At 36.0% G+C, this 25120-nt stretch overlaps 3 protein-coding genes across 4 annotated transcripts; all 3 read right to left on the bottom strand.

Moving 5' to 3' along the window:
* Window positions 1-4237: 4237 nt before the first annotated feature.
* LOC121988855 (syntaxin-32-like) lies at window positions 4238-11048 on the bottom strand. The gene is made up of 6 exons (XM_042542546.1): window positions 10902-11048; window positions 10269-10573; window positions 7536-7786; window positions 7247-7419; window positions 6668-6880; window positions 4238-4481 (listed from the first exon to the last, which is right to left on the bottom strand). The coding sequence occupies exons 2-6, from the start codon at window positions 10501-10503 to the stop codon at window positions 4322-4324; spliced, it is 1032 nt and encodes a 343-aa protein (XP_042398480.1). The 5' UTR covers window positions 10504-10573; window positions 10902-11048; the 3' UTR covers window positions 4238-4321.
* Window positions 11049-12086: 1038 nt separating this feature from the next.
* LOC121988857 (U1 small nuclear ribonucleoprotein 70 kDa-like) lies at window positions 12087-19878 on the bottom strand. Of its 2 annotated transcripts, none has more exons than XM_042542548.1 (9): window positions 19662-19878; window positions 18885-18983; window positions 18321-18763; window positions 15452-15533; window positions 15287-15340; window positions 13950-14018; window positions 13755-13820; window positions 13588-13656; window positions 12087-12382 (listed from the first exon to the last, which is right to left on the bottom strand). In XM_042542548.1, the coding sequence occupies exons 1-9, from the start codon at window positions 19770-19772 to the stop codon at window positions 12293-12295; spliced, it is 1083 nt and encodes a 360-aa protein (XP_042398482.1). In that variant the 5' UTR covers window positions 19773-19878; the 3' UTR covers window positions 12087-12292. The 2 variants fall into 2 exon arrangements, with proteins under 2 accessions (XP_042398482.1, XP_042398483.1); XM_042542549.1 differs by having other exon boundaries at window positions 15452-15530; window positions 19662-19877.
* A 198-nt stretch (window positions 19879-20076) lies between these two features.
* LOC121988856 (plastidic ATP/ADP-transporter-like) lies at window positions 20077-23493 on the bottom strand. The gene is made up of 5 exons (XM_042542547.1): window positions 22568-23493; window positions 21490-21756; window positions 21256-21402; window positions 20836-21183; window positions 20077-20750 (listed from the first exon to the last, which is right to left on the bottom strand). Exons 1-5 carry the CDS (start codon window positions 23357-23359, stop codon window positions 20385-20387), a joined length of 1920 nt encoding a protein of 639 aa, XP_042398481.1. The 5' UTR covers window positions 23360-23493; the 3' UTR covers window positions 20077-20384.
* Between the last annotated feature and the right edge of the window lie 1627 nt (window positions 23494-25120).

Here is a 25120-nt window from a genome sequence, read left to right on the forward strand (position 1 = left end):
GTCTATATAAGGCCTCCACTTCTTCAACCGGAGGTACACGAGTCTTCTGCTTCTAAGCCACTTCATCTATTTCCTCGCCTGACTTGAGCGTCGGAGGGCCGTCGCCGGGACACCCCTCCCGGCTCGGTTTTGTTGCAGGTTCGCCGGAGCACCTGAGGATCTAGTAGGGAGCGCCACATTCCCAGCGTTCGTTGACCCCTGGTTCGGACAGGATCAGAACCGTACTCATATAATATGTAGACGGGATCCTCTGGTCCGCAAATTACAGACCAGAGGATGGTCCATTACTTGTGATTGATAGATTATGATGAACTCCATCTATTTAAGTGATTGGGTCCATTGAAATGGACCAATATATAAAATGGACCATCCTCTTGTCTAATAATAATAATAATAATAATATTCTAAAAATAAAATAATCTTTTTATTTTAATATTATTGCAACGGGAATCCTAGCTAACTACTCTAATAAATATTACAACTTTAATAAAAAATGAAAAATGTAACGACCCGACCCTTGGGCGATTTAACTGACGACCCCTTATGTGCTCACTTGGCTATCAAGATTCATAAATTCTAGTACTTAGTCTGGAGGTCTAGAGTTCGAATCTTGGGGAAGGTAAAAATCCACTGGCCAGGGTGGGAATACCTAGTGAGTAACAGCACGGCCAAGGGTCATCGATCGACAACATAAGGGGTCGCCAGTTGGGCCGCCCAAGGGGCCGAGTCGTTAGTCATTACAAAAAAAGGGTGAACATATCCTCTAAATCGTAAATTACGGACTAGAGAATCCATGCTCATATAATATGCAAGTGAGATCTTCTGGTTCACAAATTATAGACTAGAAGATGATCTATTACTTGTGATTGGTGGACTATGATGGACTCCATCTATTTAAGTGATGAGGTCTATTGAAATGGACCAATTCACAAAGTGGACCATCCTCTGGTCCGCAAATTACGGACCAAGGATCTGTACTCATATAATATGCAGGCGGGATCCTCTGGTCCGTAATTTACGGACCAGAGGATGGTCCATTACTTGTGATTGGTAGATTATGATGGACTCCATCTATTTAAGTGATGAGATCCATAGAAATGAACCAATCTACAAAGTGGATCATTCTCTTGATCTGCAAATTACGGGATCCTCTAATCCGCAAATTCCATTACTTATGATTGGTAGACTATGATGGACCTCATCTATTTAAGTGATGGGGTCTATTGAAATAGACCAATCTACAAAATGGATCATCTTCTGGTTCATAAATTATGGGCCAGAAAATTCACGCTCTTATATATGATTTATCCCATGGACCGTAAATTGCGATTCAAGAAATCCTTGATGGAAAAAAAATTTATTCTTAAAGACATATGTCTGTCCAAAATTAACCTCTCTCATTATAAAAAAAAAAAATCTATTATCTGTAATTAACTGGACACTTCAGTAAAAAATTATCTCTAATACCAATATTATGTTATAAAATCACTTGGATTCGGATTATATTACATTGTAATAATTTCTGTTGATGTAATACGGATTTTTTTTATCTCTGATAATAATAATCAATAACGATGAACACATATAATATCATATTATAGCAGTAATAGTTATGACTATAATAATATTAAAAAATTAAAAAGTAAAATATAGGAAGGCCGGATGAAAAACATCCTTTTATAATAAATAAAGATTGACTTTTCCCTTACGACTTTATAGGAGAGAACACATCTAAAATAGAAGAAGAAAGAAAAGGAATACTTTTATAATGACGAAAAAGAAATTGAAGCTAAACCTGAGGGGCACACTGAAAATTTCCCACAATTATATTTGTTGCATTCCAGAGCCGTTGAAACGAGCGACGTTAGTTACGTGGAGTCGTGAGAATTCGTGGGAGCACACGGCTCCTGACAACGACGTCGGAAGAGAAAAATTCCAAGGGGAAAAGTCTCGCGCATAGCCAAACCACTCCACAGCTGTTTTTTTTTAATATATAAATTAAGTAATCAAGATATCAAATTTTTCGGATAGATTAATTTTAAAAATGATGGATTCGACCTGTAAAACTTTTTCTATGACTAAATTCTAATCAAAATAAATTAAAAAAATACTTAATATTCTTAGATTTATCAGTCTATTGAAGAAAACTCTTTTACATGGCGCTGCAGTTGAGATTTAAATTTTAAATATGTAATTGGTCTTAGTGTCTAACCATTGCACCGCAAGTGTTCTTGATTAAAAATGTGTCTGAAATTGGTAGCTTCATTAAATTATCAACACTAAGCTTTATCTCGATTATTATGCTTAGCTTCCTTTCCACATTAGCTGATACAAAGAATAATAAGTGCGATTCTCTGGGGTGGATGCAATAAATTGACCGATAATATCGTCGGTGGTGTCAAAACATATTTTTAAAATGGATATGGAAAATAAAACTATTTTAATTTACACACACATGCATTCTAAGGTCATTAGCTACATAATTGAGTCTCAATTCTAAGTTTTGTAAAAGAAAAGGGCTAAAAGGGAGAGGAGTGGATTGCATGATCCTCTATTATTTTTTTAAAACTTTATTTATTTGTTTTTCTTCTGAGATATCAGACAAATAAAATAAAAGGACATGATTGAGTTTTATTTGGCCTCTTCTTCATGATTGGTATTATTTGAGAAGAAGTAATCTTAAAAATTGAGCCGCTCACAAGATTATATACTTTAATACTTTAATAATAATATTATTATTTCTGAAGTGTGTGTATATTTAAAAAGAGAAGGTGAAGTTTGGCGAGGATGTTTGCATTTTATTATTATTAGTATTATTTATGTTTTAACTTTTAAATTAATTGATGATGATATTTGTGTTGGAATGTTTCGGGAATATGTAAACGAGTTTAGTTAGTGCCTGAACAGCTGCACAACTATTTGGGAGTTGGAACCCGGTAAATGAGAGAGGGTGGCCACCATCAACAGTGATTCTCTACGACAAAAGAATCCGGCTAGAGATTTTTTTTTCTCTAAATTGGGCATGCCGTAAATTTTTTTAGATTTATTCTAACGATTCATAGAAAATTTCTGTAAAATTAGATGGTCGTCTCAATTGGATGTTAACTAGTTTAATATTTTTTTTCTACAACCAAGGAATCACTTTTTCTAGCATTTTCTAAATCAAGTGCAGAGCAGAATTTGATCGATTATCCTTTTTATTAAATTCGAGCTTATATAGGCTTAAGTAGAGAAATCATTGTAGTTATAAAATATTTTTAAAAAGAAAATAATAATGTGAATTTAAATTTTAAAAATGAATTCAAACCCATATTATTCAGAGTATTGCATTTCATAAGTTTTATTCATAAACGTCAACAATTCATTAATTCTCAAACCTGTTTATTTGAATTATATTTACATATTAAATGAACATATGAGCAAGTATTTCACATTAAGCTGAACCAAATTATTTTTATTTTTACAGATCCTACATATATTACTATAAGTAGGTTGCCGTACGACAGATTGCTATAAGTCAAGACACAACCTTAGAAAATATAGAAAATGTCTTAGAATTTGTGTCGGTTTGAGCATATCCTGAAATTAAGATATATTTTTAAAAAATAAAATTTGAAAGACTTGATGAACATATCAAACACTGATCGATAAATATATATTTTTTTGCTCAATCAGTAGCAAAATAGACTGATTCACGCATAACTAGAAGAACAATTAGGGCTCCTTCATCTACTGAGCAATAGTAGGTCAAGAGACAATGTCAGTCGTGTTCAGATAAATAATTATGATTAGATCAAGGGAGACATCAAAAAGGCTAAGGCTAACAAGACTGTGCAACCAATGTCCCTATAGACCTTAGCAATTAAACAACTATGTACATAGGGAAGAGTTGGGGTCATAAGAAAGGTGGGAGATCAATTCGTGTTGACCATAGAACACAACAAATCGACAAATATCCATATGGCTTATGCCAATGTTTTTACAGAGTAATAAACAATAAGGTCTTTCTCTTGTATGTAAAAGAATAGTTATCACAAGAATTCCAATTGTTGGATCATATTCGAATATAATTCTATGCGAGTTTGATCCATTTGGTCCTGCATTTCCAATTTTTTTTCACGACTCCCGACGTTTAACCTACAAGGCCTCTTCATCCAGTGCCAAGAAAGATTAGAGGCTCCATGTAAGGAAATATACGCACTCTCAAACAAGAATATGTAGATAGCTACTCACCATATAAATGTGCAAAAGAAAAAAAAAATGGATAGGAGTGCAAAGAATATCACTGGCACAGGAGAATTCAGCTAAAGAAGAGGTGGAATTATGCAACAAAAAACAGAAAGATCATAAGGAAAAACATAAGAACAAAGAATATCTTGATCATCAGCCACCTATTAGAGGATATGCTGTTGAGGTACTTAAGCAGTTGACCTTGTGCTCCTTCCACATTGGCTAATGTGTCATCCATGTTCTCATCAATCCTGCCATAAGCAATGCATTTGTTTTCAAACAGAAAATGATATTTGATAGACTACCAACTATGTGAAAACTAGGGATGACTTCCTTTGCCCCTGCTTGCTTCCCCATGTCAAAGATGCTATTAATGATAGCTAAGGTAGTTCAAGATTAACTATGATAAATAAAAAAATGATTTTGAAACGTATAAAAAACAGAAAAGTTAACAAGAAACTAAATGTCGCAGAAAAAGCAACTTCAGGCAAAAAGAAAATTATCCAAGTCGTGAAAAGAAAAAAAACAAGAATGGGAATTCAATTTCTTCATTTATGGCAACAATAGATAGAGAGAAATCAAGAGTTGTGAAAAGAATAACAGGTCGCCAAATTCCCATTTCATTTTTGCCTGATATAGATAGAAAAAAAACCCAGGAAATTAGAACATAATACCCTCCCTCAATTCCTTCGAAGTAAACAAGGCATTTAATTCAGTTCTCTTTTTCTCTGCTGTATGTAACAAAGGAGGATTGTTGAGTTTTTCCAGTGAACACGGGTATCCAATCAAAGTAAGACCATACACTAGCTGATCAAGGGGTAGTTTTGTTTTAATTGGAGCAAACGATAATTTAGAAACCAAGGGAGGAAAAAGATAATAGAAAAGGAAATGAATGCTATCCCATCATAAAAAAATTTAAAATGTGTTCAGTTCTTTTGCATATTTTACAGCAATAAAAGTTAATTTTCTATCTCATATTTGGAAGGACATCTCCCATGAAAGAAATAAGACTGATGTGCAATGGTCGAAGGAACACAATTTTTCATTTCATTTACATTATTCTGAACTTATTCTATGTTATCTGTGTTAGGCTTCCAATTAAAATGAACTCTATATTGCTACTATTAAAACAAAATATGCATAAGTTTGAGTTATTTACCCTGGATAATCATGGGAATTAAAAATTGAAGATAAATAAAAATGATAAATGATAAATGATAAATGAAAAAGAAGATAATTTGGGGTTGTTCAAGAGACTCACTATTGATAATGTTGAGGAATTAGAGAAGAAAGGTACACCGTCAACAAGGAATAGAGATTTGTCATAATAAGGAGATGAAGTCTCTTCATTGTAATATATATAAATATATGCTTCTGTTTTTAAAATCTTTTTGCCCCACTATGTCAGGATTTTGTTAAAAAATGAACAGGATCTTATTATAAAATGACTAACAAAAATCCTTTCCAACACTATGGATAATTTATGATGCTCAGACCATTTCCCCTTCACGCACTTGCATTGATGCAAAATGAGCATGGGAACAAAATATGTGTAACGAGCCACTCACCTATTTCTGAAGGAAATCCAGTAAAGGAAGAAACAGAGGAGCAGGAGGGGAAGAAAAGGAGAAGTGGAGAAGGAAGAAAAGAGGAAGGAGAAGTGAAAGAAAAGAGGAAGGAGAATTTCCTCTGTTGCCATATCTCCAAGGAAGAAGGTAAAAGAAGAGCTGCACTGAAGAGGAAGATGAAGGTTTGATGGTTTGCAAGTGATGAGATGAATATCAAACAAGAAAAGATGATGCATTGCATCTTGAAGGTGGAAGGAAGACCTCACAGAAGCAATCCGCCACTATTGTGTCTCAACAAGGAAAAAAACAACAGTGCTTCTGTTTTCCAAAAAGGAAGAAGCAATGACATGCCTCAGAGGAAGACGAGATACACCTGCCCTACTGTCATTTCCAACATGGTTGCACATGTTGCTCCATCTTCTTGCACCTACCATTCTCCAACCACTTCCAAATTCTTGTTGTGTCCATGTACAAAATTGAGCCCCTTTTCCTTCTGCCAAGTACTAGTGTCGTCACTTAGAAAATATAACATGCCCCACTTCTAGATCCATATTCGTGTCAGATACTTGAATCTAAGCCCAAGTAGCAAAGTCGGTAAATATATGTAAGCTTTTAGGAAGAGCACCTTCACCTTTCCAGCTGAGGCTATTTTCATGAAGGGGAAATTTTATGTTGTCAATGCAAGTTCTAGTAAATACATTTGAAACGTGTTTTTTATTCTCAATTGTTCAAAGAAGAATGTTTTTACATGAATCATGACGGCAGAAGCTTGAAAGTCAAATCATATTCCTCAATATGATATGTTAGGTGTAGAATCTTCAATGGACAAAGAAAGCATTAGCAAAATAATGCTAATAAAAAACAAATACCTGATTGCTAGCTCTCCCTGCTGTGAAACCATAGTAGCTAGTTGTGTAAAGATATTGCTCAATTCATGAATTGTAGACTCGACACTTTGAAGAGCTTCTGCTCTACTCTGCATGTAACTGTCCTGCAATGGAACCATTTCTTGCTGCTGTTGCTGCTGCTGCTGCTGCGGTATCAAAGGCTGAGTAGACGATGGGTCCCCATTTGATTTCCTCCTGTCAACCAAGAAGAATCAATATTAGATGGAAGCAAATCAACACATGGGTAAAATTTTGTAGACCGCAACAAGGATTCCTGAGACTATTTTTACAGCATAAAGTATATTCCCCTAAACTAACTATTTTCATAGGCAAAGTACATACTAAACTGAAGTTTACAACTTAGAACAAGAAAGAGTAAGAGGAAATACTTCATTCCTGAAAATGGTAGAAAGTTTTTAGCCAGACTTCACTGGTAATGACTAATCTAAGGTACAATCACAGAATGACACATATTACCAAGTAAATCGACAACAAACACAGTAAAACAAGGGATTAGATTGGCAACTAAGTCCAGCAAACTCTGAGACTTTCAGATGTTACCTTGGAAACAAAGGAGATGAAGATGTTGAGCCATTTTCCCATGGTGCTGGGGGAGCAGAAGACTCATTACTTCCTTTAGAAACAAGTGGTCGTTGTCTAAGGAAAGGATTAGCTGCTTCCTTTGATGCTGATGAAGAAAATAACTGCCTTCTACTCTCATGAACTTTCAGGTTCTGTAAAGAACAGAAAATAATATTTTTAAAGATATTGTGGGTAAGGATTTCTGGTAATGCATAAAAATCCAGTGCATCACCATGAGGTCATATATATAAGGTATGGATTAGTCTACCTCAGTTCTCATGGTTAAAACTTCTTTGAACTCCTTTGTAGTGCTCATCAAGCGATTCTTCAAGTTATCAACAACAGTAGTAGAGTGATTGGTAGTATCCCTAGACAAATTTCCACTTTCATTCTGCAAACTACAGAGGAGTTGCAGGTCTACTACTGCACTATTTAAAGCAGTAATATCCTTCTTGATAACTGACGTTAATTCTTGAATCTCTATAGTAGGGTCATCAAAAACTGATGTCCTTTTTGCCACTGAAAGCAAAGAAACAGTTTTAGGCTATGATGGGCAAATTTAACTAGGGAAAAGACTAGCCATCTAACCTTGATTATGCTAATGTATAAAATTCACAGAGGTCAGTTATGGTGAGTCAATGTTGCCATCCCATAAGTTTAATAAACAATACTAATGCGAGCAATTGCTAATGCCTGTTAAAATGAATGTAGTCTGTTGATCAACTACAGAACTAGGTTCAACATCATCATCATCATCAAAACACATTACAAGAGGTTTAGATAAGGTGTGTCGATGAAACATTTACTAATGCCTACTAGGCATCTGCGAGCCGACCCCACCTAGTGGGATAAGCATTGGTTGTTGTTGAATTAGGCATCTGTATTTGATTTCCAATCATATAGCTTCTAGTTCAACCACAGATATGAGTTTTGCATATTAGAAAAAGGTGAAGACTCTTTTGATATGTGATTAAAGCAAATGTATGATTTACATAATCCGATTAAAATTAAGGTCTAACTTTTTATCTTCATAAAATCAGTACAGCAAGATTTTGTGGCATGGACAAGTTTAACTCTTTTGAGTTTAACTCTTTTGAGTTTCTAAATCATGAACAAGATAAAGTACAAAGCACAAACTATTTACAGACAACTGCATGAAACTTTCCCTGTCACCAGCATTTCAGAACCTATAAGCTCAGATCCAAACACAAGCTATTAAACAAACTCAGTAGACTATAATTGATAATTTGATACAATTACACCATCCAACGAAAATATAGTAAAACCCTATGCATAAGACTGTAAATGAACCGAACGTTCGTGAGCAAACTTGGTATTCGACTTGGTAAGAGCTTGTTTATGTTTGTTCAATACGTATAAAAAAAAACAGTCCGGTGCACGAAACTCCCGCCATGCGGGGTCCCGGGGAAGAATCCGGTTTGTTCAATACACATAAGATCAATTAAATAAATAAGCTTGAATAGCCCATTAAACTAAACAAACAAGCTTAAACACATATGTATGTGTTAAGCTCGTTAATGTTCGTGAACATTGTTCATGAACCACATTCGTTAATAAAACTATTATCAACATGAATGAATAAACAAGTTTGAATTATCAAACTCAATAATCAATCAAACAAGCAAAAGTTTCAAACAATCTTGAATTTAGAGTTCGATAAAATCTAAACGAACCAAGCTCAAGCTCATAAAAAATAAACCATGTCAAGCTTAAACAATCATTTACTTGGTTCATTTTAGGCTCAACTTGGCTCGGTTACCTTATCAACCAAGTTTGAATGCCTCAAAGCTTGGCTCGACTTAGTTTGTTTGCAACCCTGGCTAGCTATGCATGAGCTTTAAGCTCATAGATTCCATTTAATATTTTAATGAATATTTAATGGCATTATAATTCTCTATACTATAAAAAAAATATTGGCATGATTGATACAAACTGGAATAGGAGCTAAGAAGGATGTGCATGTCCATGCAAGTCAAGCATATTTGTTAGATAGGAAAAATAGAAAACACTCTTTAGATACAAATAAATACATAATTATCATCTCCTTTGAAAGGCAGCACTAACAACACAACAACACAAAGCAACGTATCATCTACAAGAATTACCATGACTAATTTGTTCAAGGTTTTTAAGATACTTGGTTGGCTAGTTTAAATTACATCTGTTATCAAGAAACAACTTTCTTGTAATTTGTACAATAGTTTAAATTATTAGGAAAACAACTTTCCAGATTTAGAGTTTAGATTCCGTTCATTGAAACAAGATGAACAATAACACATTGAATTGAGAAACAACTTTTTAACACAGCCATTGAATATAAAATATTATCTTGGACAGTATCACTGGATAGTAGATATATACTGTTTGATTTGACCATATGAAGCTAGTGAGAGGTGATGGTATGACAAATAAAATCAGGTAGGGATTATAAATTCTGATTCTGGAAATTCCATAATAAAGAATTAAGAATGTTAACAAATAAAAGAAAACACGAACATTATAAGATAGGGGTCAATCAGACATTTATTTTGTCAATTTCCAAACATCTATATCATTTTATTTAACTTGGATAAATTTGGATTTTAACAAAGATCAGACAAGTGCAACATTGCCTTTTTAGTTCAAGGTGGGTAATAAAGATTACTACAACATTCTTCGAATTGATTATCAAAACAATTAAAATGTATTATTTTATGTGTAGTTCACAACACAAACACAAGACATGGGAATATAAAAAAAGAGATATGGTTAAAAGTGAACTGATATCTAAAGGAGACGTTAATATATGATATGTAGAAATGAACTAATCAAGGATCTTATGTTAGCAACGAACTATCATATCAGAACCCATGGGACGACGACTTTCAAATTTAACTTGAAAAAACAAAAGTAACAAAAAATGAGATGCAATTATAACTAGTTACTCATTTACTGGAAAAATAAAGTGAGAAATGAGATGCAATTGTAACCAGTGTCTTACATTTTGCAAGCTTAGAGAGTTTCTGTGAAGTCTGATGAATGCCAAGTCCAATTTGCGAAGCCCTCCTGCTAAACTCCGACTGAATGGAAGCCGCTGATTTAGGTCCTTCCAAGTAAGGCGCAGTGCTGCTGCTCGGTCCATCTACAGTCGACGAGGACTTCTTGCAATTCTCAACTACCTTAAGGAACTCCTGCGTCCGATCACGGTATGACGCTTGCCCCGCCCTAGTACTCATCTCCAGGTCACCTTACCGAGGCAAAGAAGCACCGGACCGAGCAAGTACTTGAGGAATCAACGCCACCAAACTGCACGTTAGGGTTTCATTATATACGACTCTAATTGGCTGACCAGATCTGAAACATCGAAAAGGAAAAAAGGAGAGGATATATTGTCGCCCAAATCAACAATAAAACATGATGAATCCACGATTGCAAGAGCGAAGGGCCCTAGATCCGGACTCATGGTCCCGTAAACAGAGAATGGGCATGGGGGTTTCTATTCCACCGATTTTTAAGATCCAAAAGAGATCGAACGAGGTGAAGACATCGCGATGAATCAAATATCGGCGGAAGATTTCGAAAAAGAAGAAGCACTTCGGGAGGATCTCGATCGCAGAGGAAGAAGAAATCGTACCTTGCGAATGAGCTGCAAAGAAATTATTCACAGCTGGAGCGAAACGGAGCCTTGTCGCGGTGTTGGTTAGAAATAATAAATGCCCCAAAATACAATGATTTAATTTAGCCCCATTCTTAAACTTAATTATGTGGTTAAACAATATCGATCTTTGATCTTTGACTAATGCAGACAGACTTGACACAACACAGTTGGCTCACCCATTCACTCAAATTGCCTCCTATATTTGCTTCAAAGTGTACATTTAAATAATTTTAGTGGAAAAATGTTTTTTTTTTTCTAAAAACAATAAATAAAAAAGGATTGAAAATGGAATAATGAGGTGAGATGAGGATTTGGATTTCATTGTGTACATTTAATTCTTCTAGCTGAGAAATAATTTATAGGATTTCGATCGACTCGTTGATTAGTTTCCGGTGGGGGTTTGTTCACTTCGTTTGAGTTATGCTGCTTCTTCAGCTGCTTTAAGCCCTTCGTGCTGCTTGTCAGATGATCATACTATTTACAAATTTTCAGTTACATGGAAAGGTAATTTATGTTAGCTTAGAGTTGACTAAAGTTTATCTTCCACAAAAGTTTACTTATAGGACAAAATTATTATTTTCCATATGCATTAATAAGCAAATGTAATTAACATTGAAAAGATAAGACCAAAATTGATATCACCCACAAAAGTATAGATAAATTTTAGAGAGAGTGAAATCTAACAAACCTGAATACGTGTTATGTTATGCAATAGAGATCGAACTTAGATCGCTACGGATATTTAGATCGAGTAAAACTGTAAAGTTAAGCTGCACATTCAAGGATATCATTAAACTTAGTGTTAAATATGTACTTATATCCTTGAACTTAGTGTTAAATATGTACCTTATATCGATTACACGTGTTATAATCGGAGGAAATTGATATTATATTGCCTACATAGTGGTGACTATTTAAGGCTTATCAAAGCTTTGCCGTCCTCAAGTAGCGTTTATGGATCAATTCAAGGCCTGGGCCTACCAATAAGTTTACGATTGGGCTATGAGCAGAGCAAGAAGGATTGCTACGCTGTCAGTAACAGGGTAGTTACGGTGGAGTTTTGCATAGCACGTAGGTTGTGCAGTAGATCTTTTCAAAACCAAACAAGATTACAGTGCAATGACAAAATTTTACGTTTCAAGAATCCCCGAAGCATTAATCTGAAAGCAAAATTGATTTTCATGGCAAGGTATATCACAAAATCTGGTTTTGAACACAAGTCACTATTTAGTTAAGAGTACAGAACTTGCTATTTAGTAACAAATACAGAGAAAACACAATTAAACTAATCAATCTTCAGTGTCACAGTTTACAGACAACCCAAATCAGAAAGGACGGGCAAAAATGTCCCAACTGTGTTGGATATGTCATACCTTCTCAATAGCATAAACTGATCCATCTCTTGCATTGGCATCCTTACCCACATCGACTTCAGAGGTTGCAGCATCAACAAGTGACTGCAATAACTAGGGTTATGTACACCAAAAGTTGGGGAAAACATTCTTGTAGCCAGAAATTTGAAAATGCAATGATGCAAAAAAAAATAAAAAAAATTTGAAAACTTGAATAATAATGAGATTGTGTTATTGTTGTCTGCATAGTGACGTGGAAATTTCAAATTGTTATTTGGTATATAAGCGTGAGGAGGCATATCAAAGTCCGTTCGGCACTATAGGCAAATGGGCTGGCACTTTGCTGGCTTGTCGTCAGTGCTTCTGAGCTTAATCCATACAATAATTTGCCCAAAATTGTGCAACAAAAAAAATAAAAGTTGTGCCAACTAGACCTCCTGAAAGGAGTGAATCTAATTGAAATGCTAAGGGCAGTGTAGGAGCTGGACATCAATTGGTAAAGGCAGAATTGAAGTCAATGAAGGAATCATTCTTGGCAACCAAAGGTTATTGGTTCATCAGGAGACACAAGCTAGGGCAGTCCTCTCCGTGTCCAAGTGACACCTACCCATTTGTTCCAAGACCTATCTTTGCTTTCCAAGAGGTATGCACTCCTGAAGCTATACTAGTCAACTATAAGAAGTTTAACCCTCTATTGAGATCTCCACAAGGCAATGCCACCTAATAAAAAATAAAATTAATTATTTTTTAAAAATTAGATTAACTAATGTTTTCTTAGATCTCTCTTTACCCCCTAAAACTTCATCTCTAATAGATTTGACCATTCTAAGTTCTATCTATTGATTTTCTCATATCATCTCAACCTATTTTCCTTCAATTTATTGTCTACTAGAGAGGGTAAGAAAGTCACTTTCTTCCAAATTTAAACAATAAAGGTTGAGGAAGAAAGCTGCGTGTTGTTACTTTCTCATTTGATCTCTAAGTAAATTACCTTCTCCAAGTAAACAGGGGGTAATGAATAGCAGAAAATCTAGAAATTGAAACATATCGATGGTGTGGAAAGAACATGGCATTGTCATCTAGCATGTGCAAGTTTGCATAACTATAACAGGCTTTATCCATCTGTAACAACTAACCACATGAGGTGCCCAAGCTGTCCTTTTATCTGTTCTTTCAATAATTTCTACACCCAATATTTTTTCTACTAATTTCTCATTTCTTCTTATATATCATAAGACTAGTCCACGAGGAAAATTCTGTTCTTGAAATAAAAACAACTTTAAAAAGATAGTAAACCAAGGAAAACTAGCCTGGAGTTCTTGCTCAGAGCTCTTGAGTCTGTCAGCTAAGTCTTGAGATTGAAGATAACAACTATGCAGCTGAATGAGGAAGTAAAAGAGGGTTCTCCCGTTTGTTTATTCAGAGAAATAACTGGAGAAGAAATTTCAAATATGTGCAATAAGAATATAACTTGCACCTTCATTAGCATTGACTGCTGCTGAGAAGTGACCTTCTTAGCATTTGCCAAAGAATCCTCTAGTTCCTGTTCTTGGGAAGAGTATCGATCAGGAAATAAATTGATTAGGCAAAATATTTTAAAGGTAGATTTGACCATGTAAATAAAAAAAGGGAACAGCTTTATGACATTACTAAGTTGTCAGAACTAAAGCACCTGAGATTTCTTTTGTAGATCTGAAATAAGAAGCTTTTTAGCTTCAATTTTGTCTCCAATGATTGTAATCTGATTAATCAGAATAAGGTTCAGTCATTTTCCAAGGAGTAGGAACTAGTGGTCTCAAAAGTAATCAACTGTAACCGGAAACATCAAGTAGCATAATTCAATTAGAGAAAACCAAGAATAGAAGCAAGCATCTACCACCTTGTCCTCAATGAAGATGCATGCTTGTCATATCAACTACAGAACTCAGTTTAAACTTCAGCATGAACATCAAAACCGCATCTTACATTAGAAGAGAGGGTAGCATTCTTGGTCAAACTTGAAATAACAGTAGAAGACCACTATATATATATGCCTTGAATTAATGATATTAGTGTAACATGCTCGTTTCGTGTATATGCTTATTGTTTATGTTAATACTCTCATTAATACTCGATGAGAGTATCTTCTTTAAATAGATGATGCATGTTTATTGTAGTAATAATGATGGGTTTTTAAAGATATCTATTACTATGTGGCATTAGATTCAACATGCCATATGAGGATTGTTGCCCTATCAAATATAGTGTTTAACCCTTCTATAAAGATATCAATAAGTTGCCTTGAACATGGAGACATGTATGATGTACAATTCTGCAATCTTATAGTGATGGAAACTTTTAGCTTTGACTTCTTATGAGGCTCTCCTATAGCCTTAATGGCACCCTATACTTATAATCGCCTCCAAATCAACTACATCAACCTATGGCGAGTGGTAGGAATGTTGAATCAAATTGTTAAATGTACTATGATATTTGTTGCTCTAGGAGATTTTTGTTCCTACAGTTGGAAGTTACTCTGTGCTATTTGTGAAGTTTTTTCTCATCATTCATTATTATTTATTCTTTGCACTTTTATCGAATATGAGAATTCCTGCACTTTATCTTATGACTTATAGACTACGTATAGTTGGATGAAGTTTTAGATGTTTCCTTTCAGAATAATTATTCTTATTTTGGTTATTACTAATGTGATGTTTTTGTATCCTTTGAGAGCTAAGTACAAATGTGTTATGAATGTTGTTTGATGTCTCTATGACACAATTCTTGACCGGATAAGGAACATGCCAATAGAATTATCATATCATTATTCCTAGCCAAGAGAAGAGAAATAACTTGAGGGCTGACAGAACAAGCACTGAAAGGGCAAGAGAAAGTAATTTCATATCTTACATACCTAAAGATTATCTTTTATTATCAATTCAAAATCCAGTTAGAATGTCATGCTCTAGTCAAGACTGAAATGAATCAAGTATTTTAAAAATGTATTTGAAGTCTTAAAGCATTGTACACCTCATTTTCAAGCTCCTCTCGCCTATGAATTGAAAGCTCCAACTGTTCTTTCATCTAGTCACACATAATAAAATGGTTTGGAAAGAATCGAGCAGTTAATAGCAGATTGACAAAGATCAAGATGCTCTTTTTGATAAGTGCTCTGAACAAACAATAATAACTTACTTCTTTTCGCACTTGGCTTCGATAATCATCACTAGAATTGGAGGATATGTCTCTGGATTGATGATCAGCGGTTCCAGTACTGCTAAGATCAAACAAAAAAGTTTATCAATTGTTTCAGCATTCTCTTGACATATTCAGACGTGAACCACTTAGAGAAATTACATAGATTTGGAAATAGATAATGAAAATTTAAAGAAGATACAACAATGAGAAACAAGATGACGCAAACTATCATAAGCTGTATCCAATTATAAGTCACAATTGGGATAAATCTAGGACGGTAGGACCTGCTTAGTGTCTCTGAACTGTCCAAAAATACACCTGAAAGTTAGTGTGCACTGATTGATCCCATTCAAAGCTCATACATGGCATCAGTTCAACTTTTCCCTTCAGACTAGGTACCAGGTCCAAATTTGCCATTACTAAATCCTAATTCATAAATCACTATCACCAAGTAGTAGCTTTTACCAAATTTGTACAAGGACCACTCACCTTAGAAGGATTAGAAAAGAAGAAACTAACCGAAGACAATAAGATAATCCTTTCGGCCAACTACCAAGGATTAAGGTATCCTTCGATGCCATATGGAACAGCTTCGAGACAACACCTAGAGTTTAACTCCGTGCAACCATGGCAACACCTTCATGCAAAAGCGCTGCCCTAGGGCTAAATTAATGAGCTTGATACGAGATCCATGAGACGATGTGGGATTTTGTGAGGTCCTAAGACAATGACAGGCTTTGATCACGGTTCTCTATGAGAATAGAATTGAGCAAAGGCACAAGATTCAAAAGACGACTACAGTTTGTTCATGATCTTGAGACTGTGTATGGTTTCACTCATGGATGGTGATGGCAAAGGCTTTACTCATGGCCTAGGACGGCTGCAAAGGCTTTGCTCATGGTCCATAATAACCATGACAGCTTTGGTTGTGTCTGTGATGCTTTTGTGAGGTTGGCGATCACCATACTCTTCTTCCTTATCTACTCTTTCCCTCTTCTCCTCTTCCACCCGCTTGACACGCAAACTGGAAGCAGCAGCACTCTGCATGCTTGACATGTCTGGAGTCGGCCAGAGACCAAAACCCTAGCTCAACGCAAGATCTCAAATCTTGCTTTCAACTTATACCAAACATGTCTAAAGCAACAGACCACAAAAAAAAGGCTCCATTTGCTTCACCAAGAAATATTTTCAAGAAAATAATTCTACATTATCGATTGTCTAGTAGACAGAAGATTCTGATCAAAGCAAAATATTTTAATCAAAACTGAAAAGATAGCTTAAAATTTCAAAAGTTATACTGGGAAACCATTCTCATGAAAACAATTTTAAAATGTAATAACAAACATCTCAATTTATATCATACCATCTCAGTAAGAGTATGTCTAATGATTTATTACTAGAAGCCTTTACTACTGAATCCACATCATATATTGGATAGGAGCATAGGTTCATGCAACATTTGAGCATGCTAAACAACATAATCTTCATAACTTGGATTAAACATGCTCCCAAACATAGTATTTGAATTATTTAATCCAAATGCCTATTAATAAAAACATCGCTGTTGGCAACTAGACGTTGAACTAGCATAACGGGAACCTAAATTACCATCTGATATACTAATCATTTTACGAAGTGTTGTAACCATAGTAAGTGGAGCCTTCAATTATTTTGTTGAGATTAACTCTCATGAATGTATAAATTACTTCATGGAATATTTATGCGTAGCTACAAATTACATTACATACTTATATTAAATAGCTATTGTCATATCTAAGCCTTCAATAAATCTAAATTCTATGTCTAACTAGTAATTATTCGAAATTGAATCTAAACTAGTTTAATTCACATTCAAATAATACTATAGGATTTAAATTTGTCTCACTTGATACGAGCTGAAACCAAGGTTTATATTTGCCTGCAAGAGCTATACATGTGGGAGACATAGTTGGGCATGTATGAGTTAAGTGAAACATAATTTTTATCCATGCTGGAGAGCATGCATAGTCATACACATTGCTTACGCCAACTGACACAAAATGAAATTTTAAACTATACTTAGATCATAAATTATGTTTGTCTCCCTCTATCCTTTACACATTAACTCTAATCAATCCAACTAGTATAACTACATAATCTATTAATTATCTTGAAACATGTCCATAGTATCTTAATTTATTTATTTATCACTTTACTAAACAGGAACAGTCTCGTTAGGGTAAGGTTGCATATAATAAATCCTTCCCTGAGATCCCACATTAATGAGAGCTTCGTGCAGTAGGCTGCCCTTTACTATCTACTAGAGATATACCTAAGTGCTCCCAACCACTTGTATTTTTTATTTTCATTTTTACTCCCATTGATCGATCGTAGCATTCTCATTTCTACTATATTGATGCTTTGTGCATTCTATTTCTCAAGAGTGCTAAATTTGGTCCATTTATATTAGTGAGTCAATGACACATCATAGCACAATCATATAAAAATATTGAATGAATGAAGTTTCTTCATTCATACTAGACCACGCAAGCATAAAGGTCAAAATAATAAATGAAATGGACTATGAAGTTTGTAAAATATTTAAATTAAAAATAATGCATATACATATGAAAGTAAAATATATAAATATTCAATGCATATATGTCAATGGAAAGATGTAGGTTGTGGCACAAAATAATACTATCATCATTAGAAAAAACAATTATTGTAAAATTCATGCTAGTAAGGTGTGAACATTAGACAAAAAAAAACATTTTGATCTTACACCAACAACAAAATTGCTAATAGTAGATACCAAGTAACTAGTGACCGAATGTAAGATGATATCTTAAACAATTAACATGAATAAAATAGTATCATAGATTACCCATGTTGTTGTCTTGATTGTTGCTCCTTATCCATTGACTTGCTTCCATCACGATCTTTAGGTTTGTCTAATTCTCTATCATGGCTCCAATCCATATCATGATCCCTTTCCCAGTCTTTATCATGGTCTCCTTGACGATCATGATCCTCATCCTCTAGATCTAGCACTTGCTCAACAGGATGCTCTCTTGCTTGAATGAAGTCACGGTCATGCTCAAAATCCGGTTCTCTTTCTCTGTTATTATCTTGAGACCGCTCAGAATTTCTATCAAGGTAATGATCTCTGTCACGTAAATGATCCCTTTCTCTTTCCTTTTCCCTTACCCTTTCCCTGTCTCTATCCCAATAATCCTCTTCATCCCGGTGAAAATTTTCCCGATGAAAATTTGGCCTTCCACCTCTTGTGTGAACCTCATTTACTCTTACAACTCTTCCTCCAATTTTCTGGTTAGATTTTTAACATCAAACAGCAATTACTTCCAAGTGCATGGAAATCAGCTAAAGATAATGTGAAAAAAAATAGTAATTATATTAATCAGTAATCTGAAAAGAAAAAGATACATACCCTGCCATTCATGTCCGTAATAGCATCAACAGCTGACCTAGGGTTTCTAAATGTGACAAACCCATAACATTTTCCACCAACATGTCGATCATTGACTATCTGCAGTTGTATAATCACATAAAACAAAACATGTCCATAAGATGCATTCAAATAGTTGATTGATTCTTAAATGTTGCACTAAAGGACTTTGGAGCAAAAGGTTATGACAAATTTGAAGACTTTTAACATACAAGAGTGTGTGCTTTTGTACTCAGAAATAAACATCCTTGAAGCAATCTCAGGTTTTGGGTACATAGAATATTATAAGAAAAATGTCGTTAGAGATGACTATTAGTAGATTCAGTAAAGAACCTGAAGGTTGAAATCTCAGTTTCTAACCAATATTTTCAACAAGAATACTCTAGAATCTATAATTAGTTTTCGTTGAAGAAACTGGCACAAGATTTTCTAATAGTTGATTTTACTTATCCGGATTTTCATCGCAGCAAGATACCCACTTCCGGAAGTAAGATTCATTTTCGAATCGATCTTCAGTAAAATCACACATCACCCTGATGACAAGATATTCAGATTCCTCACTTCACTCACCAAACAAGCTCTCACTCGAACGGGTGATTCCGGACGCCAATTCCATGGGTAACTCAGAGGTTCAAGAATGACTTCGAAATCTTACATTTGATTCAAACCCTAACATAGAGAGACGGTCAACTACCTCCCACATCGAATCTACTAAATAAGATAGATCAAAAGAAAAAAGGAAGAGGCAAGAAGACGTACTTTGACATCCATGATGGCGCCGTAAAGGTCGAAGGCACGATGGAGGTCCTCCTGGGTACACTCGTAAGGGAGCCCCCCAACGTATATCGACTTCTCGTCGTCGATGGTCATGGCACCGAGCCTGAACCCTGCTTCGCTTCGTTTGTTCTCGCTTCTCTCGGGGAGTCACAGCGACAACTAGGCAACCAGGGTTCCAATTTCCAGGGAAGGAACATTAAATAGAACAGAATGGGTTACTGAGCCGTCTTTGTAGGTAGACCGGCCGGTAGTCAGCCCAAATCCCCTTCATTTCCTTTTCAGGGAGTAATTTCCTTGATATTTTTTTTTAAAAAAATAAAGATGCGCTTTATTTTCAAAATCTCTCTCTCTCTCTCTCTTTTCCATTTGCCATTTACTGAGATTTCTATTAATTTCGTGCTAGTAACACAATACTTGTTTCATTCATTGGTATATAAAAAAAAAAAACTAAGACAATGCAGTCCTTTCAACAAAAAAGAATCCAACAAATTGACACACGTCCTCAATAACTAAATTCGGCAACAAGTAACTCACCGAATGTTCAGGTCTCATTCCTACCAAAAAGAACAAGAAGCAATGCCCAGAAGGCTTATTCCTATAATTCTTAAATCATGTAGAAACTCATTCACCAACTTTCTGAAGTTACCCGATAAGATAACTAACTGCATTTACTATGCTTAGAGAAGAGAATTCTGCATTTTTGCCTCAGAGAGGTGACTCATTTGATACTTTGTCGGCTGCTTCAGATTCATGAGCAGATCCATTCGTGCTAAGCGTTACCTCGGCGAGCAAATCCTGGGTTTCTTCCTTCGATGCAGCCGCCGCAACACTAGACTTTTGTTTCTGTAACTTCTCCTTCTCCAGCTGCTCCTTGGCCAAGGGGGAGAATTGGGAGTCCAGGGATCTCGCAGCACCTAGCCATGCGATAACAATCACCAGAAGGATTCCCCCCAGGTACGGAGTCGAGTTAGCTAGAGACCCAAATGTCAGAATCATGAATTGCTGGATCAGGGCGCCTCCCGACTTTCCTAAGGGATTGCAGACCACATCAATTGCAGCCTTCCCTTTAACCTGTGGATTGTTAAAAGATATGCAGTAGTAGCTGTATCAGTAAAGTGAATATGGAAGCGTGAAGGTAGAAGGATAGAACACTGACCTTCATCTCTTCGTCCAAAGGAATGTAAGCCATTTCCTTGCAAGGATCGAACAAGCTGTATTTTGCACTCTTGCTGAAAATATTCTGTAATGCACCCACATAAACAGCAGCAAGCAGAGGAGTCACTCCAAAGCTTCCCAGTAGGGGAGCCAAAGGCTCGCCGAACAAGATTAGGGAGAAAAATCCAACTCCCGTTAGAAGCAAAACTGTAGGAGTGATCATGGCTGCCACTCCCCAGCCAAATTTTCTGAGAATCCACCTTCCTAGCAACATCATTGTAAAAGTTGCAATTCCAGTCATGGTTGAAAAATCACCCATGAAAGATGAATATTCATTTGGACTAGGAAACTGTCAAAAATATATACACAGAAGTGAGTGAAATTAAAGGCAAAACATTAAACTGTTAATCCCCAAAAATACCTGTGCCTTGAGCTTTGATTTCCATGTGACTTCCACCAGGTTGATGCTGATCCCATAAGCAACCACCAACGTGGCTAGATCCCTTACATATCTGGACGACAGCAAAACCTTGAGGCTCTCATTCATGCCTAGCTTTGGCTTCTTCACCTATGCAAACAAATATTTGATATTGATAAATGACAGAATACATATCCAAAATGTAAACGTAATGTCTGCATTGATCCAGAAACAAACCTTCTTCTTGCGGTTTGATCTTGGAAGAGATGGGTCGTTCACCACAAATTTATTTACACCCCAATAGATTGCAGATATTACAAACCCAAGAAGCACAACGATGCTCATCATTCCTTTCAGTGAAATTGCCCAACCATCAACCCCTGGTCCCAGATTCTTACGTAGATTAGAGAAATACTTTACTGTTCGTCCCGAGAAGATGAGGGCAATATTAGCCCCAAGTCCAAACAATGGATAGAATTCTTTAGCTTCCTCAACAGTGGTAATCTGCAAAGGAAAAGTATCCTCAACAGTCGAAAAACAAACATTTCTTCATAAAGTTATCTCAAATACAGCCAAATTGTAGAAAGTATGAGAAAAACAAGACAGACACCATGAAGGTATAAACCAGTAAAACCATTAAGTAGTTACCTAGAACCAGCAACAATGTATAAAGGGAAAAAAAGATCTCATCAATGAAAGCATAGAGAGACTGTTTATACCACAAGCAACAAGTGGTAACCATATTTTGTAGCACAAAATCCTTCTCGATGAAGAAAATACTACAGAAATTGCATAGCTGATACATTATTTTTCAGCTATAAAAGGTTTTAGTATATGATTTCTAACTTTATAGATATAAATAAAATCAGGAAAAGTCCTGTAGATCACCTGCTTAAACTCAGCTAATGGGCTACAAATACAATTCTGAACGCTTAAGATTTGGGAATTCTTCACAAGGTATAGCCAAAATCATGCAAATGAAATCCCCCGGCTGATTCTAACTATTCGACTGTAAATTACTGTTGCTTTTCACCTATCTTGCAATTCTTCTGTTACAATGATAGATGATATGCTTAACGTGTGGTATCTCACAACTTAAGCTTGGAATACCGATCAAAAATCACCAAATTACAGTTTGTCATTGTTCACATTCTCACAGTTAAAATACACTAATTGGTATAATAATGGATTGCAGTTTACTGCGTATAAGAGATCAGATGGCATACCAAATAAAATAATCTACCGTTTAAAAAGAAAGATTTAAGATAATAATTTTAAAATAAAAAATACAAAAAGATCAGAAAGCATATATCACCTGATTGGCAAACCCCCAAAAGAGGACCGAGATCACCACGCTTCCCCAAAGCTCTGCCATGACATAGAAAAGGCAGAAGCTCCAAATCCTCAAAATCGCAACCGGGCCAAGGAAGCTCGGACCAAGCGCTGCTAGAAGCTTATCTGCAAGCGCCGTAGGATGGATGGCATCTCGCAGGGGATAGAGCAAAAAGCCAAAGGCACCAAAAAAGGCTATGAAAGGGAAAATCACGGTGTAAAAGAGAGCCTCCTTGGACAGAACATTCGACAGCTTGGTGTACAAAAGCATGAACCCAATCGCCATCGGCAAGTTTACCCAAGTCTTCAAGAAAGGTATAATCTCGGCGCTGCTCCCCTTGGCCGTCACCACCAGCACGTCCTTGGTATCTCTGAGAATGGTATAATTGAAAAGAATACAGAAGAACATGATCCCCAGCGGAATTATCTTCTTGAGTGTCGTAATCTCGACCCCCAATAACTTGGGCTTCTCCGCCTCGCCCTCCACAAAACCGATCCCTCCAGCGGGAACCGCCGCGGAGGCGGTAAAGGTCGGAGCTTTCCTCTGTTTCCCATAAAGCCCAGTGGAAAGGAGCGATCTTTGGGACTCACCAGCAACTCCCCGGTCCTTCGAGATGAAGTCATGGACGGGGTGGTTCGTGACCTTGGCGGAAAGGACCGGGGAGGGGAACCGAGCGGCGGCGAAAGGAAAACGGCGGCGGAGGGGATGGAAAGTGCGAGCTTGCAGCGTGGAAGGGAGGGAAAGGATGCCCTGTGCTGAGATAACCCTCTCCATCGGAAGGCAGTCGATGCTATCTCAGAAGATATGGAGCGGCGATATCTGAGACGAGGGAGAGGGAGAGGACGACCGCAGGATTCGTGAAAAACAAAAGGCAAAGGAGATCAAATTTATAGTCCGCGAGATCGAGGGACTTTACCTAGGAATCAGATCGGAGTAGTAATCGATATTACTGGATCTCAAGGGAAAAGCAAAGGGAATCGACGCCGCAAAATGGAGAAGTGAAAGAGTCTCAAGAACGCGGCTCCGTCCGATTCGCCCGTCTCTATCTCTTTAAGGAATATTTCAAGTTTATTTAATTCATAAAAAATAGATATCTTTCTTAAATTGGAAAACTCATGATCGCCGTTCAGTAGTTAGCCTTTGGAGAACATTTCAAATAATAATAATAATATAATTCTAAAAAAAGATAAAATTGTGCATATTTTTCCGAAGGAAAATCCAAATTTCCAGTGGTGGGTAGATCTATAACGACAAGGACCGGATCACCGCTAACTTGATGACACGTGGTGGACACCGACAACAGACTTAGTGGTAAGTACGCTTTTAGGGTGAATATTTCAAATCCAAAATTTATAATTTAAATCAAATAAAAAAGGTTCACCGTCTATTTTTAATTTAATTTCAATTTTTAATAATTAATATAATTAACATCTTAAGCCATATCTACAGATAATTAATATTCCAAATCCTTTTCAGTTGGAAAAGCAAAATATGATAAGAATGATTCCTTTATAAGGATTAAGCGGAAGAGTAAAAAAAACTAATTGGGTTAATTACGTATAGATTATATATTGTTAAAAATTTTAAGTTCATATTATTTTTTCTTGATCAATTTTTTTTATAACATAGGTACAATTCTTACTATCCAACTAATTTTGAAGACTATCGATCCAGCTCATAAGAGTTTTGCACATATTCCAAAGGTAAATCACAGAAGCACAACATCAAGTCATCAACAGTCAACTCCTGTGATCTTTGTCATCCTTATAAGATCATCCAATGCCGAATCGATACTCTACTCGTGAAGACAAACTCATGAATCTTTTTACCTATGAGTACTTTGATACACGATCATCCCATCTAAATTTTTCCACTAAAGTCAATGTCAAATATATCCTAACATAGGATTGTACCACATCACTTTAAAAATTCCTGTTATATCTTAACCGCTGCACCATATCTATGGAAACTCATCAAAATTTCTCTTGTATGATCATCTAAATGCACGCCTATTTTCTATAAGCTTTTTGTTGAGTTATTTGTGATTGACTTTTAGTGATATTACACAGTCGATCTTCAACAAATATTATAAGAGTTTATTAGAGTTGATGCCCAAGATTAATTATAATCAAATAATTTTTGGCCAATTCTAAACTTATTTGTCAGATGATTGTAAAATAAAAATTTTGGTTAAAAGACATGTCAATTATTTTGTCTATTTATTTAGGTGAAGTGTTAGTCCCCTAATTTGGTGGCATAGCTAGGTATAAGGTTTGAGGTGATGCTCCTTTGATCCAACCTATTGGGCATGTACATAGAACATGCCACATGCTATGCGGTGGACAATGGTGACAACACGCGGGGGCTGACCAAGTCCAAGTCATGTAAGAAGCAGATTTTGTTGGAGCAATCCCAATGGTCCGCGGGACCATGTGTGTTTGGTGTTTGGGCAAAGGTTTAAGTTAGGTTCACCCTTGTATTTGATATGTGTACTTGAGTTATGCAGGGCTGCAGGATACACATGTGACTCAGGTT

This window comes from Zingiber officinale, chromosome 6B (genome assembly GCF_018446385.1).
Source record: "Zingiber officinale cultivar Zhangliang chromosome 6B, Zo_v1.1, whole genome shotgun sequence".
NCBI lineage: Eukaryota > Viridiplantae > Streptophyta > Magnoliopsida > Zingiberales > Zingiberaceae > Zingiber > Zingiber officinale.

What these genes read in the sequence shown, in the direction of transcription:
- LOC121988857 (XM_042542548.1), bottom strand. Translation starts at nt 19,772, where the DNA reads ATGACCATCGACGACGAGAAGTCGATATACGTTGGGGGGCTCCCTTAC. An exon ending in GCGCCATCATGGATGTCAAA is followed by an intron (nt 18,984 to 19,661) that starts GTACGTCTTCTT and finishes ATACAACTGCAG; the next exon opens with ATAGTCAATGATCGACATGT. An exon ending in GAGAGGAGCTTGAAAATGAG is followed by an intron (nt 14,019 to 15,286) that starts GTGTACAATGCT and finishes CTGATTAATCAG; the next exon opens with ATTACAATCATTGGAGACAA.
- LOC121988855 (XM_042542546.1), bottom strand. Translation starts at nt 10,503, where the DNA reads ATGAGTACTAGGGCGGGGCAAGCGTCATACCGTGATCGGACGCAGGAG. An exon ending in ACTCTCTAAGCTTGCAAAAT is followed by an intron (nt 7,787 to 10,268) that starts GTAAGACACTGG and finishes CTTTGCTTTCAG; the next exon opens with TGGCAAAAAGGACATCAGTT. An exon ending in TTTTAACCATGAGAACTGAG is followed by an intron (nt 7,420 to 7,535) that starts GTAGACTAATCC and finishes TGTTCTTTACAG; the next exon opens with AACCTGAAAGTTCATGAGAG.
- LOC121988856 (XM_042542547.1), bottom strand. Translation starts at nt 23,359, where the DNA reads ATGGAGAGGGTTATCTCAGCACAGGGCATCCTTTCCCTCCCTTCCACG. An exon ending in GATCAAACCGCAAGAAGAAG is followed by an intron (nt 21,403 to 21,489) that starts GTTTGTTTCTGG and finishes TTGTTTGCATAG; the next exon opens with GTGAAGAAGCCAAAGCTAGG. An exon ending in CTTTGGACGAAGAGATGAAG is followed by an intron (nt 20,751 to 20,835) that starts GTCAGTGTTCTA and finishes AACAATCCACAG; the next exon opens with GTTAAAGGGAAGGCTGCAAT.